Genomic DNA, 12213 nt, shown 5'->3' on the forward strand with positions numbered 1-12213 from the left:
TTGCTGTTCTGATGCTGAGATCCTCTTGGCGCAGTCTCACAATTGCCACCATGGTAGGAAGGTATCGCGGGAGACAGTGCACCTTCAACCAGTCACCACTAAAGTGGCTGCCTTTCTGGGTCTCTCCACACGTCCCCTCTCTCTCTAATTCCCTTACTTAATTGTGTAACTTCATGGCCTCAAAGGTGGTACAGAGGCTGATCTTGACTTAGATTTACTGAACCATGAAATCACTGCATAGAACGTGGAGACTTGAATGTGTCTTTTGGCAAGTCATTTAACTTCTCAAGACCTTATCTGTAAAATGGATTAGATATGTTTAATTATAACCTTAGCATTAAATATTCATTGCGCTTATTATTGTCTGATAAGTCTCTGTGTATATGGATGTAATCTTCCTAACTCCCATTACCTCCATTTATAGATGAGGGTTATATGGCCAATAAAGCCTGGGTTTGAATCTAGGTCTGCTGACTCCAAAGCCAGCCTTCTCTCCTGCAACATCATGCTCTTAGGTCTAGCAGGAGATGAGAACAGGTCTCCATTTGGAGCCTGTCAGTGGGGTCAGAGACTAAGAATCAGGCTCAGCTTCTAAATTTCATGTCCTTTCCTCCATACCCTGGTGTTTCCTGTGAGCAGACAGATACCTTAGAGCTGCAAGGCTTGGATTGCATGGCAGTGCTCAGAAGATAAGTTACAGGTCTGGGCCAGGCTGTAGCTGCCCCTCCAGGTGGCTAGACCTTTCCTTTCTGTGTCACCAGTTAACACTGGCCAACAGTTCCTTCCCTTCACTGTTGATTGCTTTCTCCTGTGTCTAACTGATGCAGTTAATGACGCATAACTAAGAGCAGTAGCAGGTATGGCTCTGTTTCCTGTTCCTGTTCCCTGTCCTCTGGGTTGCATGCATTCCATTCTGACAAAAAGAATACCTTTAACCTAGTACATTCTGCCACACATCTGCTTCTACTGTGAAATTCATGAGGGGCTATTACCGATTCCTCCCTCACCCATCATTTACTTAGATGCTGGTGATTGCATTATAATTCTCTAAAGCTTACATTGTCTTTCTGATTCTTGGTCTTATCTGAGCAAGTGATCTGTAAATAACTCAGTGGCTTTCTCATGACTGTTTTAATCATTAGATTTTAATCAAATGTCTTATTAAACATATCTGCATGCTTCCACAGGCATCTGTCTCTTCACATGGCTGTTCAGTGTGTCTCTCACAAGTTAGCCCAAGTTTTCTGTTCTCCTGCTTCAAACTCAGTTGAGCTGCCTTGCTTTGGCTTGGATCCCAGCTTTCCAGCGCTGCTCAATCTGTTTCCGTGGCAGGCCATTGGAAAGGCCCAGTGCATCCGTGTGCCTGAAGCCAAGTGAGCGCTCACTCCGTGCATGCATGGAGGCTGGGCAGGAGTCTGCCTAACCAGACAGCCATGTGAGGAGGGAGGGCCTGTTCTTTTCTGTAAGCTATGTCGTGAGGCAGCGTGGTCAAGTCCTCTGCCAGGGAGTGGTGTGGGCCCAGCCTGGGCATGTTTTCATGCCAGAGTGCTAGAGCCTACTGCCAGATTGTCTCCCTCCATCCCCAGTCAAATCCTTCCAGAACGGAAGAGCCAATTTCCCCTGTATTGGAGGGGAAGTGGCAGCACCTCCTGAAGCAGTTGGACTTTCATCACCCTACCTCCGCATCTGCCTGAAGGACAGATTTAGCCAATTAACCTAAGGTTACCTTCCTCTCTGATTAATTCCCCATTCTGTCTTCCCATGTGTTGTGTCTCGTTTTTTTCCTCCTCTTTCCCTCTTCCTTTTCCCCTCTTCCCCTAACCCTTACAGATAGCTCGTGAGGCTGAGGCAGCCATGTTCCACCGCAAGCTGTTTGAAGAACTTGTGCGAGCCTCAAGTCACTCCACAGACCTCATGGAAGCCATGGCCATGGGCAGCGTGGAGGCTTCTTATAAGTGTTTAGCAGCAGCTTTGATAGTTCTGACGGAGTCTGGCAGGTAGGGCCCTAAGGGCAGGTAACACTGTTAGGATAACCAGCCTCTTGCTTCAGTTGTTCTAGGAGAAGACAGCCAGGCCCAACCTGGCACCTGGGCACAGAGCCTCTTCTCATCTGTAGGAACACTGCCAGGGAGGTCATGGCAGGGCAGGACCAAAGGGTCCTGTGGCTCAGTAGGCACAGCAGATGTCACAGGCACTTGGTGAAGGACTGGTTTCTGTGGAGTCTTGAAATTGGCTCAGCTCAGCATCTCCAGTGATTGGGCTACTCTTGGCCTTTGTCCCCAGGAACACGTTCCTCACCAGCTGTCCGGGTGACTCTTCCCCTCCCTCTCCTTTTGTGACAAAGCTCTGACAAAGCTCTGTCCCCCTCTCGTCGGATGTTGCTCCCCTAGATTGCCCGTGAGGCAGAGGCCGCCATCTACCACTTGCAATTATTTGAGGAACTCCGCCGCCTGGCGCCCATTACCAGCGACCCCACAGAAGCCACCGCCGTGGGTGCCGTGGAGGCCTCCTTCAAGTGCTGCAGTGGGGCCATAATCGTCCTCACCAAGTCTGGCAGGTAGGAGGTGGCAGCGGCTCCCTGGGATGCCCCGCTCAGTGGCACCTCTCCTTGGGGGTCCTGGGAGCAGTGCATTGACCAGTGCTCAGGTGGCACTGAGCCAAGGTAAGACCCCTCTGCCTGCCACCTTGGGCCTGCAGGGAAGGATTGAGCACAGCCCCTTCCCTGGGCCCAAAGGACTCTAGGCAGCACACATAAGGAATGTCAGAACATTTGGATCAAAAGCAAGTTTATGCTGGAGATTTATTACATAATAGTGCACAGGCTGACTACAAATGGTTATTTGATATTGAAAATTTAGTGGCCAGGCGCCGTGGCTCACTCCTGTAGGCCCGGCGCGGTGACTTGTGCCTGCAATCCCAGCACTTCGGGAGGCCGAGGTGGGCGGATCAGGAGGTCAGGAGATTGAGACCATCCTGGCTAACACGGTGAAACCCCATCTCTACTAACAATACAAAAAATTAACCGGGCATGGTGGCGGGTGCCTGTAGTCCCAGCTACTCTGGAGGCTGAGGCAGGAGAATGGTGTGAACCCAGGAGGTGGAACTTGCAGTGAGCCAAGATCATGCCACTGCACTCCAGCCTGGGCGACAGAGTAAGACTCCGTCTCAAAAAAAAAAAAAAAAAATTTAGTCCTCTAAAATAGTAAAAGATAACCACTTTTGCTTATTCCAGTTACTATGTGCTCTTTAAAAATTTCAGTTGGGAAAATGAATTTATTTAAATGCTGTTTACTGTGCCTCCATTTGGCGCACTAGTCCCTGCTGTTTTCGAGCCCTAAAGACAAATTGGTTTCCAGCTCAGGAGAGGTTGCTGCGCTATCTTGGCTGACATTCTGTGGGGCCAGGCAGCCAGGCTGAGGACTGTGTGGCCTATGCTGAGCCTCCAACTTGGGATCCCTTCCTTAGCCCAAGACCTTGAGTTAATGTCCTTCACTCTCCTAGTTAGGGATTATGCTCCTTGTCCCTGCCCACAGGGCAGCGAGTGTTTCCTGGAAGAGAGGAGCAAACAGGCAGTGCCCACGCACTGAAGAGCAGCAGGTGGGCGTGGGCAGCCCAGAGAACCAGGACACAAGCTCTGTGCAGATGCCCTCAGCAGAGGGCTCCAGCCTCCCACTCTTGGCTGAACAGCTTCAACCAATAGGGTTGACCTTTCTTAAAAGGTTCAGTTCTTGCTGTTTGGCTATTTTAAGCTCTAGTCTTCTGGGGTTTCACTCAGCTGGTCCCAGCTTCAGCAGTTGCTTCCCTCTGAAGGCCTTGCATATAGGCCAAGTGTGAAGTACAGGGACTTCTCTGCTATGATATGGCTTAAGTTTCCCTGACACCTGTTGAGTGTCCTCATAACTTCCCTTCTCTTGCCCCTCCCCAGCTCCTGAGACACAGCTGCAGCTACAAGTGTGCAGTGTCAGTGTTCAAGAAAGCACCTGGCAGAGGGGCTTCAGAAGGGTCCCCTGCCTTCCAAAGGAGCTTTGGCAGTTAGAGCTGCTCCTGCACCAACACTCCCATTTCCTGTTCTTGTCTGCTGAGTAGCACCTAGATTTCTAAGCCTCACCTAGATACTCAAGATTTGACTCTGGGCCTTTATAGCCCAGTTGCTGGACTGTTTCAGGAGCCAGGGGCCATGTGGGACAGGGAGAGGACACAAAAGTAGAGAAGCCTGATGTTGATTCCCAGGGGGCTGGTCAGCTCTGCTACTGCTCTTTGCAGATGTCAAGAGTCAGGTGCTAGTCACATGCTACTTGGCTTGTAGCTGTCACCGGCAGCGAGAGGAATGGGTGCTGGTGACACTGGGCCAGGGCTGCCTCTCTGTATCAGAGTGTAGGAGGGGTTCTGCCAACCATGGGCTGTGTGGGATAAGTGAGTGAGGCTGACCTTGCTGGGTCAAGATAATCCTGGGCCCTTGGCCTGTGGAATGGAGGTAGAGGGCAGATGGTAGCCTAGCATACTATGGAGGATATAGGATGAGGGGCTGCCCTAGCCTGGGGAGGAGTCCTGGGGAGCAGATGTTGAAGAGGCCAGAGCCGTCAGTGAGCTGGCCAGTGAGCTGAGTGAGAGGATGAGCTGTTTGAACGCCCTGAGTTACTTCCTGGGGCCTTGTGTAATGGTCTCTTCTGTATGTCCCCCATCCCATCTCAGGTCTGCTCATCAGGTGGCCAGATACCGCCCACGTGCCCCCATCATTGCTGTGACCCGGAATCCCCAGACAGCTCGTCAGGCCCACCTGTACCGTGGCATCTTCCCTGTGCTGTGCAAGGACCCAGTCCAGGAGGCCTGGGCTGAGGACGTGGACCTCCGGGTGAACTTTGCCATGAATGTTGGTACGTGGCTGGAGCAGGGGCTAGAGCCTAGAGGGGTTTGGGGATGCTTGAGCATTGGCTTCTGTGGGACCCTGAAAGTTTGGGGAATAGAAAGGGAAACATGCGGACCTTAGAGGGGCAAAAGGCCCAGCTGACTGTTCCTCTCCCTCATTGGGAATGTTCTTTCTGAATCTGTCATTCCCGGAAGTCCTAAGCTGAGCCCAGGAGGGAAAAGGGTCCTTTGAGTTGTAGGGCTGAGCAGTTCAGTTCCTCTTCTCTTCTAGTCTGAGACTCAAAGCAAAATTGTCCATTCTTTGGCATCTGCTCATTACTGAGGGTTTTGTTTTTGTTTTTGTTTTTTAAATAAAATTGGCTACAGCTCCTGTGCTGTGGGGTGGCATACACAGATTATGTACTGATGCAGCCATTGTCCCTGTATAAGGTAGGGTATCACCGGATGACAGGAAGCAGCTAGCTCTGACCCTGGGCAAGGCTTTGCACCCTCTGGAGGATGAAGTGAAAGATGTCCAAAGGTCCCTGCCAACCCTGCCATCTGAGTGATAAGGACATTTCAGGGCCTCCCTCCTGTTTGCCTGGGCTGTGAGTTTGGTGCCACCTTCTGGTGTGAGGAAGTAGTGGTCAGCTAGCCTAGTTCAGTGCTCAGGCTATGGGGCAGCTGCCCAGGTGCACACCTGCCTGGCTTGGCTTTTACTCACCAGCCTCCCTTCTCTTCCTCCAGGCAAGGCCCGAGGCTTCTTCAAGAAGGGAGATGTGGTCATTGTGCTGACTGGATGGCGCCCTGGCTCCGGCTTCACCAACACCATGCGTGTTGTTCCTGTGCCGTGATGAACCTGAGAGCCCCTCCTCCAGCCCCTGTCCCACCCCCTTCCCCCAACCCATCCATTAGGCCAGCAATGCTTATAGAACTCACTCTGGGCTGTAATGTGGCACTGGTGGGCTGGGACACCAGGGAAGAAGATTAGTGCCTCGCTGAAACATGGCTGTGTTTGCAGCCTGCTCTAGTGGGACAGCCCAGAGCCTGGCTGCCCATCATGTGGCCCCACCCAATCAAGGGAAGAAGGAGGAATGCTGGACTGGAGGCCCCTGGAGCCACATGGCAAGAGGGTGACAGCTTCCTTTCCTGTGTATACTCTGTCCAGTTCCTTGAGAAAAAGTGGATGCCCAGAGGACTCCCAACCCTGGTCTGGGGTCAGGAAACAGCTAGAGAGTTAGGGGCCTTAGGGCACCGGGCTGTTGTTCCATTGAAGCTGACTCTGGCCCTGGCCCTTACTTGCTTCCCCAGCCCCCTGGGCCTCCCCAGTTCGCACCTGTCCCCGCCCTCCACTCAGCTGTCCTGTCCTCCACTCAGCTGTCCTGCAGCAAACACTCCACCCTCCACCTTCAATTTTCCCCCACTACTGCAGCACCTCTAGGCCTGTTTCTATAGAGCCTACCTGTATGTCAATAAACAACAGCTGAAGCACCTGTTTCTTTTCTGCTGGGTATGGGGAGGTGATTGAACCCTGCCCTCTGAGCAGGCTGGGAATGGCTGCAGCCTCGTGCCCTGCGGTGGGAGCTATGGTGGTGTCACCTGCATCCTGCCGGCCTCCTGGTGCAGAGGCACTGGGAAAGCCGTAGCTGACTATCTTAGGGTCACAGGTTGCCCCCTTCAGTGCTGCGGGGAGACGTTAATGGCTTATGTGAACTAGAGATGGGAAAGAGCTGGGAGAAGGCCTCCTCCCTCCCACTCTGGTAGGTAAATCCAAATTGCAAAGGCCCTGGCCATGGTTCTTCCACTTTGGTCTCCCTGCAATAGCATATCCCTTATGGGGGCTGTAGAGTCAGCTCTGGATGCCTGAGACTGGGTTCTGCTCCCAGGCCCTCAGTTGTGGACCTAGGCTCCCCTTGTGACTCCTCCTGTTTGCTGGTGCTCTCCCACCATGATGCCTTAGTGCCAAGGGGTTGGGGGAGAGAGTTGGAAATGGAACCAAAAATCTGGCTGCGCCTTTTCCCTCTCCTGACCACACTCCCAAGGACCAAGTGACCTGGTGGGGATGGAAGAGGAAAGGGCCTGCAGGCCAGGCAAGTTGGGGAATAGGACCTGTGGGCCCATTATCACCGCTCAATTCAGCCCAGCTCATGGTCACACACTGAGCTGTGCCTCCGCTTCCCTGCCTTTGATTTGTGTCCACCTTTAGCCCCTTCACAGACTCCTCCAAAAGTGCATTTCCTTAGAGATTGCAATGTTAACTCCAGCAAGAGTGCGTGGGAGCATCCTGGCTCCCGGGCTCGTGGTGGTGACTTGGCTGTCAGACCGTGGTGTTCAATATCCCTTTTGGTGTTCCCCACTCACGGTAACATTGAAATTTATCCTGGAGCTCAATGTTGGGAAGGGTTAGGTTGGAGAGGGGCCGGAATCGGTTCCTGCAGAGGGACCCAAACTCCAAGACTAGGAGGACAGAAGCGTCCAGAGGGGACACAATACCCTCGACGTGAGGGACAGGAGGTACCGCGCCAGGCCCTGGCCTCCGGGACCTTCCAGTCCAGGGAACCGAGCGCTAGGATCTGCTCAGAGCTTGGGGCCCCACCTGGGGAAGGTGGGTAAGGTGGGGAAGCTGTGGAAGGAGAGGGAGGAACGACCAATAGGCTGGGCCCGGCCCGCGCGACCCGCCAATGAGCTGGCGGGGCGGGCTCTCGACGGGGCGGGCGGGGTCCGGCGGGCGCTGGGTCAGGGCGCGTGGTCAGGGGCGCTGGGTGCAGGCGTCGCGATGACCGCTCTGAGCCGGAGCGAGGCCGCCGAGGCGGGCAGGTAAGGAGTTGCGGCCCGGGGGCTGGTCTCGGGGTTCCGGAGGCCGCCGCGAGGGGCGGCTGCCGCGCGGGGCAGGACGGCTCCTGGGGCTGCGGCAACTCGGCGCGTTCTGCCCACGGGGCAGGCACTTCCCGGCCGCCGGAATGCGGGCTCCGGGCCAGAGCTGCGCCGCGCGCCCAGGCACCTCCCGGGGCCCGCGAGGTGTTCGCGCCAGGACCGGGTGTCCTGCTGCGACCTGGGGGATAAGGGATGGTCCCGGCGGCATCCGGGCAGGGAAAGACACCCTCCTCGGGACGCCCCGCATGGCCCATCTCCGCCTCGCCAGTCTTCATTCTTTCATTTATTCATTCATCATTCGTTCCCCGCGATATCGACTTCCAGTCCTGATTGTCCCCGACCCAAAGGTTGGCTTTCCCTGCGGCCCCTGGAGGGCCAGACTCTTTCCTCTCGCCGCCGAATCCGCACTTGTAGCGGCCCGCGGCTGAGCAGCTCGGAGCTGTCTCAGCACGACGCAGCCTCCCCCGGGCGCCAGGCCCATCCCGGTCGGGCGGGCTGGGGCCGGTCTCCTGGCCTTGAGACCTGGTCCAAAGTCGCCTTGGGAGGAAGGGATAAAGAGGCAGGGCAGACAGGAGATGGCGCTGCACACATAACATCCAGAATTGTGGTTTCTGCTCCATTGAGGTCTTGGGGTTCTGGGGGTGACACTGTTTGGGGGAACCTGTCAATTCCTGCCCTGTCCAGGTTCCAAGCCACACAGCCTGAGGTCGGGTACAGCCTGACATCCTCAGCCAGCTAGCACTGGAGCAGGTAGGGTGAATGTGTGAGCCTTGTGTCCAAATCAGCCCCGAGACACACAGGGATGTGGACCCCAGCGGGGGTCCCTCTGCGGTATCCTCAGAGGGACTGGTGGGGCTCCACCGCGCTGTCATTTGTGTCTCTGCTCTGCTTGCCGCCCCACTCACTAGGCTTGATTGTTTCAAGGTGCCCCTCCTTGCAGGGGCCAGGCTCCTAGGGAACGAGAGAGGGTGCCCTGGCAACCTGATGTCTTCACCCCATGTCCACCTGTAGCCGGCTGTAAAGTCTGGCTCCTTTCAGAGCAGACTTATGGCCTTGCTAGGAGAGGTAGAATAAAGGGTGTCCATCCCATTCTTCAGTGAGGAGTCAGTATGCCCCTCCTCCTTTTTTCTTTTTCTTTTTTCTTTTTTTCTTTTTTTTTTTTGAGACAGAGTCTCACTCTGTCACCCAGGCTGGAGTGCTGTGGTGCACTCTTGGCTCACTGCAGCCTCTGCCTCCCAGGTTCAAGTGATCCTCCTGCCTCAGCCTCCCGAGTAGCTGGGATTACAGGCATCCACCACCATGCCCGGCTAATTTTTGTATTTTTAGTAGAGATGGGGTTTCACCATGTTGGCCAGGCTGGTCTTGAACTCCTGACCTCATGTGATCCACCCACCTCAGCCTCCCAAAGTGCTAGGATTACAGGGAATACAGTGTGAGCCACCGTGCCTGGCCCCCTCCATAGTCTTCTGATCAGGCTGGCTGGAGACCATGCTGCAGACACTTAGGTTTAAGTTTTAGTTTGACAGGCATTGAGGTAGCCTCAGTGGGCACCTCTGGGGCAAATGGGCAGGTCCAGAGGGGAAAGCTGATAGAGGCCTCACCGAGCTTCCAGGAGAGTTTAGGCTGGGGCCAAATAGAAGTTCTCCTTCCCAACTTCCCCTTGGGAGAATTTTCTGAATAGCCTGGAGAGGGGAGCTCAAACTCCATCTGTGCCTTGATGTTGCTGGCTGCTTTCAAATTTCTTTCTTTTGTTTTGAGATGGAATTTTGCTCTTGTTACCCAGGCTGGAGTGCAATGGTGTGATCTTGGATCACTACAAACTCCGCCTCCCGGGTTCAAGTGATTCTCCTGCGTCAGCCTCCCGAGTAGCTGGGATTACAGGCATGCACCACCACACCTGGCTAATTTTGTATTTTTTAGTAGAGACAGAGTTTTTCCATGCTGCTCAGGCTGGTCTCCAACTCTCGACCTCAGGTGATCTGCCTGCCTTGGCCTCTCTAAGTGCTCGGATTACAGGTGTGAGCCACCGCACCTGGCCTCAAATTTCTAAATTTAGCAAGTCCCCAAAGCTTTGGCACAGACCAGAGAGACTTGCATGCTAATTCATCCACCTAGGGTGCTCCTGTGATCCCCTGAGGTTGAGGTCAGCAGTACCCAAGGTGGGTTGCTGCCAGCTGGCCTCTTGGAAGCTCTCCCATGAGCTGCTGAGCTGTTAGTGCCTCCTGGGGGGCTCCACCCCGCCCCTAACCTGCTTAGGGGCGCTCTGGTCCTTGCCTGCCACGGACCATGTTTATCAGCTGGAGGGAAGAGCCTTACTCGGAATCAGAAGTAAGTTCTTTTTTTTTTTTTTTTTTTTTTTGAGGCGGAGTCTCGCTCTGTCGCCCCGGCTGGAGTGCAGTGGCCGGACCTCAGCTCACTGCAAGCTCTGCCTCCCGAGTTTATGCCATTCTCCTGCCTCAGCCTCCCGAGTAGCTGGGACTACAGGTGCCCGCCACCTCGCCCGGCTAGTTTTTGTATTTTTAGTAGAGACGGGGTTTCACCGTGTTAGCCAGGATGGTCTCGATCTCCTGACCTCGTGATCCGCCCGTCTCGGCCTCCCAAAGTGCTGGGATTACAGGCTTGAGCCACCGCGCCCAGCAGAAGTAAGTTCTAAGCCTCAGGCTGTTCCTGTTTTGCTGCGACTTGGGACAAATCACTTCCGCTTCCTGGCCCTCCTTACCTTATGGTATTATAAGGTAAGGAGATTGGACTGTATGTTCCCTAAAGGCCTTCTGCATGCAGTCATCCAGTGGTTATGCTAACTAGAGACTTCTAGCAACTTCCGGGGAAGTTTGTCTACACTCAGGCTACAGTATTTTCAGCAAATGTGATTGGACAAGTGGGCCTGTGCCTTATCTTTTGGTGGAGTGAAAAAATTTGAGCCAGTGAAGCCAAATCCTTATAGCAAGGAGCATGCAGCATACCTGGCTCTTTGCTGATTGCAAATAGGCATTTAAAATATGAATTTGAGCCAGGCACATTGGCTCACACCTCTAATCCCAGCACTTTGGGAGGCCGAGGAGGGTGGATCATCTGAGGTCAGGAGTTCAAGACCAGCCTGGCCAACATGGTGAAACCTCATCTCTACTAAAAATACAAAAATTAGCCAGGTGTGGTGGCGCATGCCTGTAATCCCAGCTACCTGGGAGGTTGACACTGGAGAATCTCTGGAACCTGGGAGGCAGAGGCTGTAGTGAGCTGAGATCACGCCACTGCATTCCAGCCTGGGCCACAGAGTGAGACTCTGTCTCAAAAAAAAAAAAAAAAAAAATTAATAAATAATAAAGAAAAATAAAATATGAATTTGGAATCAGATGTCTCCATTACTTCCAGCTAAAGTGGCATCATGGGTATTTCCTAAGTTTTAAGTTCTGGATAAAAACTCCACCAGTGTCTACGATCTCCACCATGAACTCTGTTAAGGAACCTTCACTTTTGTATATTCCTGCTCTTTTCTCTCCATTTGCCTGTCTTCTGCATAAGCATACCCTTTTGCTAAGTAATTCAAGCATAAGGACTTAGAATACTAATCACAAGCTTAGGAGAAAGAATAAAATTGTTATTTTCCCAAAACAAAAATTTCCCTCCAGTTTCCTTCCCAGTTTCGGAAGATGTTTCATTTCCTTTCATAATTTCTCCTTTGCTGTGGCTACCCATGGAAAGCCCTTGAAGTCAAGAACGGTGTAGCATTCCACTCTGATATCTGGTGTGAGCCTGAACACCAGAAAATAATTTTTCTCCCTTCCAGAAAAGTGAAAACCATTTCCCGCAATTCTGCAGCCATCTCTGATGCAAGTATGAGTTTCAAATGTGGTTGGCCTTGGCCACTGTGCTGCTATTCACCTGGACTTCAGGACATCGGTCTGTCACCACCTGTCATCACCAACCTTTGAAGCTTTAATTCCCCAGCTATTTGCTAATGTAGGAAAGGAAGGAGAAGGGGGAGGGCAGAAACCCATGGGAATGGAGCTTCCTGTGTAATTAAGAAGTAACAAGCTCCCCAAGGTGCACCTGCCTGCTCCAGGACAGATTCCGAAAGGCAGGTATTGTTCTCAGGGATATAAGCCACTGTAGGAGAAACTGATTCCTCACCCCTCCTTCCCATGACTATACATTTTTATTAGTTTAGAAATGCACAAGCTGGGTGTGGTGGCTCACGTTTGTAATCCCAGTACTTTGGGAGGCTGAGACGAGTGGATCGCCTGAGGTCAGGAGTTTGAGACCAGCCTGACCAACATAGTAAAACCCCGTCTCTACTAAAAAGACAAAAAATTAGCTGGGTGTGGTGGTGGGGACCTGTAATTCCAGCTACTGGGGAGGCTGAGGCAGGAGAATCACTTGAACCCGGGAGGCAGAGGTTGCAGTGAGCCAAGATCATGCCATTGCACTCCAGCCTGGGCAACAAGAGTGGAAAAAAAAAAAAAAAAAAAAAGAAAGAAATGCTCCTTCATCGTT

At 53.0% G+C, this 12213-nt stretch overlaps 2 protein-coding genes across 5 annotated transcripts in view; both read left to right on the forward strand.

Moving 5' to 3' along the window:
• PKM (pyruvate kinase M1/2) overlaps positions 1–6338 on the forward strand; it is a 34351-nt gene extending 28013 nt beyond the window's left edge. For 2 of the 3 annotated variants that reach the window (XM_030931316.1, XM_010364800.2), the window contains exons 9-11: positions 2391–2557; positions 4693–4874; positions 5593–6338. In XM_030931316.1, the coding sequence (XP_030787176.1) occupies positions 2391–2557; positions 4693–4874; positions 5593–5699 (456 nt within the window). In that variant the 3' untranslated portion in view covers positions 5700–6338. Of the gene's footprint in view, positions 1–1830; positions 1998–2390; positions 2558–4692; positions 4875–5592 lie in introns of all 3 variants that reach the window. The other variant, XM_010364801.2, reaches the window with a different exon arrangement.
• A 1226-nt stretch (positions 6339–7564) lies between these two features.
• Positions 7565–12213, forward strand: part of GRAMD2A (GRAM domain containing 2A) — a 35653-nt gene continuing 31004 nt past the window's right edge. For both annotated transcript variants that reach the window (XM_010364798.2, XM_010364797.2), the window contains exon 1: positions 7565–7662. In XM_010364798.2, coding sequence (XP_010363100.1) covers positions 7622–7662 — 41 coding nt within the window. In that variant the 5' untranslated portion in view covers positions 7565–7621. The remainder of the gene's footprint in view (positions 7663–12213) is intronic.

The sequence above is a fragment of the Rhinopithecus roxellana genome, chromosome 5 (genome assembly GCF_007565055.1).
Source record: "Rhinopithecus roxellana isolate Shanxi Qingling chromosome 5, ASM756505v1, whole genome shotgun sequence".
In the NCBI taxonomy this organism is placed as follows: Eukaryota; Metazoa; Chordata; class Mammalia; order Primates; family Cercopithecidae; genus Rhinopithecus; species Rhinopithecus roxellana.